Source organism: Condylura cristata, unplaced genomic scaffold, assembly GCF_000260355.1.
Source record: "Condylura cristata isolate star-nosed mole 26May11 unplaced genomic scaffold, ConCri1.0 scaffold00011, whole genome shotgun sequence".
NCBI classification, from domain to species: domain Eukaryota; kingdom Metazoa; phylum Chordata; class Mammalia; order Eulipotyphla; family Talpidae; genus Condylura; species Condylura cristata.
In genome coordinates this window covers 56,786,141-56,793,731 of record NW_004567112.1, presented here as the reverse complement: position 1 = coordinate 56,793,731, position 7,591 = coordinate 56,786,141, and the positions used below count along the sequence as shown (strand labels likewise).

At 48.0% G+C, this 7,591-nt stretch overlaps 1 protein-coding gene across 2 annotated transcripts; it reads left to right on the top strand.

Annotated features, from left to right (window-relative positions):
- The first annotated feature begins 1,736 nt into the window (after positions 1-1,736).
- LOC101635596 (glutathione S-transferase theta-2B-like) lies at positions 1,737-6,299 on the top strand. 2 transcript variants are annotated; one of them, XM_012723525.1, is made up of 5 exons: positions 1,737-1,848; positions 4,074-4,161; positions 4,951-5,095; positions 5,184-5,311; positions 6,064-6,299. In XM_012723525.1, exons 1-5 carry the CDS (start codon positions 1,737-1,739, stop codon positions 6,275-6,277), a joined length of 687 nt encoding a protein of 228 aa, XP_012578979.1. In that variant the 3' UTR covers positions 6,278-6,299. The 2 variants fall into 2 exon arrangements, with proteins under 2 accessions (XP_012578979.1, XP_004680984.1); XM_004680927.2 differs by having other exon boundaries at positions 5,184-5,357; positions 6,068-6,299.
- The last annotated feature ends 1,292 nt before the right edge of the window (positions 6,300-7,591 follow it).

Below are 7,591 nucleotides of genomic sequence, written 5' to 3'. Positions count from 1 at the left end.
CAATATGAACCCTTAACCTTCTTTCCTAGTGCTTCCTATGAGTCTTTAATTGACATTCTCTAGCACTTAGTAGGGATATCAAAAGGGGGGAAATGAAGCTGTAAGTTTCTCAAGTCTTCTGCTTAGATTCTGCTACTTCCCGGGCCTGCTGCTTGGGAGAGTCTGTTGCTTGGATTCTGGTGCCTGCTAGAGCAGAATGTTCCTACAGTGTGTTGCTTGTCCTCAGTAGAAGCTATGGTCCCCTTGGCACCTGTCCCAGACAATAAAGAATGCTGATGCTATGATGGATGGGATGACCAGGTTCCTCATACAAACTGTATAAAACCTTATCATTCCTGTAATTCGGGGCTCAGACTTGTAGGACTGGTCCCACTGAGCCTGCCAGTGTGACAATAAATCTGTCTCTCCACCTCTCTGAGTGCCATCTGACTTCTCTGGGAACAGCGTGACCACCTGGGGGCCCAGCCCATGAGGCCTACACTTCCCTTCCAAGAAGAACGTCCTTTCTCTTGAATTCAATTTAAAGAATTCGAGGGAAATACTCTGATCACTTCTCTAGGGACAACAGTCTATTTAAAGATTCACTGCCCTGAACCATTACTGATACCCCAGAAGTAGGGGGAGATGCAAGGAGAAGAAAAGAAGAAGGGAAGTTCTGTCTGGACAGTGCATCCTGTGATCCCTGGCACAGATCTGCCTGTCTTCATGTACACTCACTGGGGTACAGCTCTGCATTTCTTCTGGCAGCTGCTCTGGGGGACAGTTCAGATTATAGAATGTTCTTCCCTAAGCCAAGCTTTTCAGTTTAGGGTTCCATATGCCTGGGACACATCTGTAAATATGCCAACCTGCTGGGCCACCTGTAAGATCCCTCCCATCGGGTTTCCCTGGTGGTGCAATGGGTTAAAGCACCGCATTATGAAACTCTCCAAAGCCACTGCAGCATGAGTTCGATCCCCAACCAGGGAACTGACCCACATGGTATGGCAGACCTCTTCTGACCTGCCCGCTCCTCCCTCAGCAGTGTACTTCGTCAGTCTGCCTGTTCTGCTCCCCACTCTATCTGTGGTGAATCCTCTCACCCACCACACCTCTAGCCTGTACCCCAGTTCTATAAGCATAAATAAGTAAATCTTAAAAAAAAAATCCCTCCCATCTACCCTCATGGCTGGACACTAAGGCTCCTGCCACAGAAACAAGCCTCTCTGAGGTCAGTGCTCTGCCGGCTCTCTGAGGTCAATGCTCTGAGAACCTCTGGGAGCCAGCAGGTGTCTAATCAGGATGAGGCCTGGGAGCCAGACAGGACCTCTAGCCACAGGAAAAGCAATGCCTCCCTAACAACTTTCCTCACTTCCCACAGGCCATTCTTGACTGCCTTCTTCACCTGAGCACCCTTCCTGTTGCTCAAGTGGCTCAGGTAAGAGTTGTCAGTGTGCGTGCAGCCCACCCCGCTCTGCTCTGCAGCATCCCTTGCTGGGCGTAAACACAGCTCCTGTCTGGAGCTGGGCGTGGGGCAGGGTGGGTTTGCAGTCTGAGAAAGGGTCAGCAAGGGTGGGGCCTGGGCCACCAGGCTGGCTCATGGCCAGGGTGGGGCTCACATGGGATCTGGATGGGCGTTCACAGGTGGACACCCCAACCCTGGTTGTGGCCCCAGAGGGGCAGGGCCTAAGACCCTTTATCTTCTGGCTGTCTTGCTCCTGCCATAGCTGCTGTCCTGGTTGTTCTGCCACTCCATCATGGGCCTGGAGCTCTACCTGGACCTGCTGTCCCAGCCCTGCCGCGCCGTCTACATCTTCGCCAAGAAGAACGGCATCCCCTTCGAGCTGCGCACCGTGGAGATTTTCAAAGGTATGGTCAGGGTCAGTGGGCCCCTCATGTAGCCACTGGCTCCATACTCATACTTCTTCCAAGAATTCCTCAGGCATGTCACATATTCCCTTCATCTTCCCTACCATCCCCTACCTCTCCAGTGCCCTGAGCTGTGTGGTCTTAGACAGGTCACAGACCCTCTCAGAACCTTAGTTTTTCTCTGAAAAGGAGGATAATGTCATCTTCTATTCTGTGGGATGGGTCGAAAAAATGTGGGAAAAAGGCTACACTGTTGTGAAGATTAAGAGGCAAAAGAGGGCCTCGTTGGTGGCCTAGGGGTTAAGTCTCAGCATGATGAAGCGATCGGCAGTCACTGAAGCACGAGTGTGATCCCTGGCCAGGGAGCTGACCCACATGGCACAGCAGACCTCGCCTGTCTCATCCACTACTCCCCTCAGCAGTGTATTTCAGTGGATGTGCCTGTTCTGTTCCTTACTCTGTCTCTTGTTGGGGACTGGCCCCAACAATCAAGCTTTTGAGGGGTTGGGGTGGTGAGACAGGCAAGGCCCTAAGATGGGAAGGTGTCGGTGAGCAGAGATTCCAAGAAGGGGAAACGGAAGCTGGCGCGAAGCAGACACGGGAGTCAGAGTTGGGTGCAAGTCTTCCATCGAATTTTCTCAACAGGTCTTTATTTATACTGTGTAGCAAGTAGTTAATTACAATAATGCATTGGGTAAGTTAATGAGAAATTGCCATAAATTGTCATAAACGTTCTCAAGGAAGAGGGGAGCAATGCATCTTCTTCCCGACACTTTATGGTATACTAAATTATACACATTTGTGATCATTGTCATGTATATAGATGTTTAACTATAACTCAAGGGAAGAGGGGTCTGGGAAAGGATGAGCTATTAGCAAAAGATTGTTAGGGGCCTTAGGGAAGGAATAAATTGTGTTAGCAGAGTCATCAGTGATTGTCTAAAGAGACGCTAATGTCTAATTTAAGGCTAGCAGAGAGTAGTTAGTGATTATTTAAAAAGGAGTAAATGAAGAAGTTGTACAGTCGTGCATTAAGCAACACCTGTGTAAACAAGGTTAGAAAATTGTCCATGATAGCCCTGAGAGTCTTATCTGAGATTTGCTTTTTGTTTAAAAAAACCGAGGAAGCTTCCCAGGAGTCTTTATGCCCTGGGGGTGTTATCACTCCTGGGGCTTGCCTTTTGTTTTAAGAGGCAGAGAAATCTCCTACCCTGGGTCAGCACCTGCTTGCCTGGCCAGGCAGCTACCTTATGAGGCTAAGGCAATCCAGTTGTAACTGATGGTTGCTCAGAATATTTTGATATTATGATTATTCAAAAAAGGGAGGTCGTAACATAAGTTAGCAGTGGAAATTCTGATTTTTCAGAGCTTTTCCCTTCCTTCAGGAATTTGCATAACTTGTGAATCTCTTTCCCTCTCAATTCTGGCCTATGCCCCAGCACTTTACGCATAAATCTCTTTAATGCATACAGAAAATAATTTTTTTTAATGCACACTAGAACTGGGGTATAAGCCAGAGCTGCAGGGGTAAGAGGATTCACCAGAGACAGAGTAGGGAGCAGAACAGCCAGATCTGAAAAACACTGCCGAGGGGAGCAGCAGATGGTTCAGGAGACGTCTGCCAGGATTGGTGGGTCAGCGCCCAGGTCGGGGATGGAATTCATGCTGTAGTAGATTTGGATAGCTTCATAGTGCTATGCTTCAACCCACTGCACCACCAGGGAGGGCCCAATAAATATATATATTTTTAATCTAAAAAAAAATTTTATTTAAATCATTTAGGCACTTAAGAGCTAGGGCATGGGCCAGAGGTCGGGGGCTTAGGGGGCAGTGAGAAGATTCACCAGTGTCAAATTATGAAATACACTGTTGAGCGGAACAGTGGGTGAGACAGCAGAGGTCTGCTGTGCCATGTGGGTCAGCTCCCTGGTGGGGGATTGAACTCGTGCTGCAGTGGATGCTTACAGCTTCATAGTGCTGAGACTTAACCTCTTGTGCCATGAGGGAGCCTCAAAATAAATATTAAAAAAAAAAAGAGTCAGGAATACCCTTCCATTCCTGGGTCAGTAAAGCAGGCCCACCCATGGAGTGGGATAAACTGAGTCCTCTGCCCTAGACGCTGCTTTGCCCTGCTCAACCCCAGAACTCAGAACTCAGAAAGGAGAAGCAGAACTGAACAGGAGTAGTTGTGCTTTTCTAGACTTTACTGACTTCTTCCTCTTTAGGGCAGCACGTGACTAAGGAGTTCTCCCAGATTAACAGCATCCAGAAGCTGCCTACCCTTAAAGATGGTGACTTCGTCTTGACTGAAAGGTTTTCTCCCTGTCCTCTGTCCACTATGACCCCTGGCTCTTCCACTGTGTTCCTCCTGCGATCCTTAAGGCAGTGAGGACAAAGGTTGGGTGTGATAAGAACAGACAGTTTGGGAGTCTCTAGAGGTGACCTTGCATGTCTCTGCATTTCTTTTGTCTTCAGTCACCTCCTCTGAACCCCAGGGACTCTCCATCCTCAGCCTCAAGGGCAATAGAGGGGACAAGGGGGACATTTGTCCATGTCCAGGAGAGTAGCTCGACAAATAGTAACTGCAAGTACACTCCTGACTCACTGGTCTATGCTCCAGAGTCTGCCAGGGCTCCAGGGCATAGCTCGGGTCCAGGCACGACACGGAAAGAAGTCAAGAGGTCAGTGATGCCAGGAATGATGACTGGGTGACTGTGGGAGGATCTGAGGCTATCCCCACTGTCCCCAACCCATGCATTCAGTGTGCGGGGGACTCATCTGAGCACCTGCTGTGTCACCTAACTACTCTGCGCCTTAGCTTCCTTGTGTGCTAAGGGTTAGAATCTTTATGGCAGCTTCTAGGACATCCCAGACATTAGGTTCTTAGAGTGCCAAACAAGGTCTATGCAGAGGTGGATCTGAAACGGAAGGAAAGGAGACAGAGAGGGTGGGGAGGGAAGGTAGTGCCCAGAGGCCTGGGCCTGTAGGTGAAGCTTGGGGTGGGGGTCATCAGATGCAGAGAGCCTCCTGGGCTGCCAGCACCTGTGGGTAAAAACCCAGAGGCATGTCCTCACAGCCGCTGTTCCTGCCCCTGTCCCCCAGTGTGGCCATCCTGATTTACCTAAGCACGAAGTACCAGACAGCTGAACACTGGTACCCACCGGAGCTGCAGTTCCGCATCCATGAGTACCTGGGCTGGCATGCTGATCACATCCGGAGTACCTTTGGTGTGCCCCTGTGGACACAGGTGAAGAGAACTCCCTAGGGCTGGCTGACCTCTGGGCACCTGGGCAGAGTTGGGGCCACAGCCTCAGCCTACTTTTTGCCCCCATCAGGTGGTGATACCGCTCATTGGAGTGAAGGTGCCTGAGGAGAAGGTGGAGCGCAACAAGACCCTCATGGACCAGGCACTGCAGAAGTTGGAGGACAAGTTCCTGGGGTGCAAGGCCTTCCTCGTCAGCCAGGAAATGACGCTGGCTGACCTCATGGCATTTGAGGAGCTAATGCAGGTATGAACTCGGCTGGCGGAGCAGTGTCCCTACTGTCACCACCCCCATGATACAGACAGAAACACTGAGGCCTAGAGAAAGTCAGGATTTTGCCCAGAATCACAGAACAAGTTTCTGGCTGAAATTAGGGTGCTGAAGCCCTAACTTCCTACTTGTCTCCTGGATGTGAGGTCTCATCTGGTGCTCTTAGGTCCTGAAACTGGCCACAGTGACTTGGGCTTCACATGGGGTTGAGTGAAGGGATCTGAGACCCGTGCTGTGGTTCCCGGTATTGGGACCTCAGTATCAGCAGTCCTCCTATCCTCGTTGTGGTTTTAGGTAGCAGTTTTTTTCATTATCCCCATATATTTAAATACTACTTGTCTCTGAAGTGAGCACATGAAGACTAAAGAATTAAAGTCTAGGGGCCCTCCCTGGTGGCACAGCGGGTTAAAGCACAGCACTGAGAAGCTTAAGCCACTTCTGCATGAGTTTGATCCCCTCCTGCCCCGGAGGTGACCACATGGCGTGGCAGACCTCTCCTGACCCGCCCGCTGCTCCCCTCAGCAGTGTACTTCATTGATCTGCCTGTTCTGCTCCCCACTCTGTCTCTGGTGAAGCCTCTCACCCTCCGCATCTCTGGCCTGTACCCCAGTTCCATATGAATAAATAAATAAATTTAAAAAAAAGAATTAAGGTCTAAAATGAATGTTTCACTTTACCCTTTACAGCCCATGGCTCTTGGCTGCAAACTGCTTGAGGGACGGCCAAAGCTGGCAGCATGGCATAAACGAGTGGAGACTTTCCTGGGTGCTGAGCTGTTCCAGGAGGCCCACGGCGTCATCTTGAGTGTCATGGAACAGGTGGCCAACAAAACATTCCCAGTGCCCCCCCCAGAAATCCTTCCAAAAATTATGTTTCGTATTGCCAGGATTCCCTGAGAGCAATGTGATGGAGGCCCATGGCTGGAGATGAGGAGATGAGAAATAAAGATCCATTCTATTTCTTACTTGGCCCCTTTTCATCTTGCCTCAGGCTTGTCTCCTGTCTGGCTGCAGGAGGAATTCTGTACTACCCTCAGGTGTAGGTGAGCTAATCAATAGAAAACTGAAGTTCACCATATATAAAGATCTCCTAAAGTTCAATAGTGTGAAGAAAAACAAGCTTATTACAAATCAGGAAATGCCATCAGTCTTTTTAAAAAGGGAAGAATCTGTACATTTTTAAAAATGATCTTATTCAATAAGTTTCAAAGTATTTAATTTTTGCCTTTTTGGGCCCAAATGCCTGGCATCTCATTTTTCAATTATATAACTTTTAAGCCATTGATACAATGTGAACTTGTGGTGTTAGGTAGCAGTTTTTTTTTTTCATTTTCCCCCATATATTTAAATACTACATGTCTCTGGAGGCTAAAGAATTAAAGTCTAAAGTGAATTAGTTTCATTTTATCCTTTGCAGCATCATTTCACTGCATTCTGTCCCTTGTGCCGAGTCCCATGAGATACACAAAAATTTTTTAACTCTGTGTCGATTAATGACACTGAGTAATACCACATTTTCCAGACACCAGCCAGGCAATGTCAAACAGATAACTGAATGTAATTTCAGATTTTTTTCCCATGAACAGAAACATTGTTTAGGCTTATTAGTAGATAAATCCATAGGCACTAATGGTTTTGCTTATTGTAAAAGAGTCTATCAATCTGTGTAACAAATGTTGAGAATTGTGCATGAAAAGAAGGCTGTCTTTATTCTGGGTCTGGGTCCACATACATGTGAATTAAAGCTTTCCTGGCCACACCATTCCTGAAGTACTGCTTGTCTTTTCTTCTGCCTGGGTAAGAGCCAGGTTTCCACTACAATGGTAATTAATGCCCATTTCCTCCTCCTTTGTATTGTGACTTTCTAGTCATGAGTTGCATGAACACTTAGCTTGGGGCAGCGTCAGGTGAACCTGCTGTGAAGCAGCTAGTGGCCATCATGGCTGGGAGGCCCAGTGGTGAACAGTAGCTAACCTGACCATGAGACCCTGCACCCTCTTTATAACTTGGGGGGAAATGACAGATCTTGTAGTCATATGGGATGTTGCTTTAAGTGATGGAGTCTATAAAATTGAATTTGAATGTGAAACCACATCAGAAAAAAAAAAAGTGGTATATATTGATGGGAAGCAAGAGATAAGAGAATGTATGTTCAAATAGTCGACAAAGAAACCTGCAAAGACACAACCAACCATAAAATAGAAAAAAAGC

Excerpts from the sequence above, each read along its gene's own strand:
- LOC101635596 (XM_004680927.2), top strand. The coding sequence starts at position 1,737 with ATGGGCCTGGAGCTCTACCTGGACCTGCTGTCCCAGCCCTGCCGCGCC. Across the intron at positions 1,849-4,073 it reads CACCGTGGAGATTTTCAAAG|GGCAGCACGTGACTAAGGAG; the intron begins GTATGGTCAGGG and ends CTTCCTCTTTAG. Across the intron at positions 4,162-4,950 it reads GACTTCGTCTTGACTGAAAG|TGTGGCCATCCTGATTTACC; the intron begins GTTTTCTCCCTG and ends CCTGTCCCCCAG.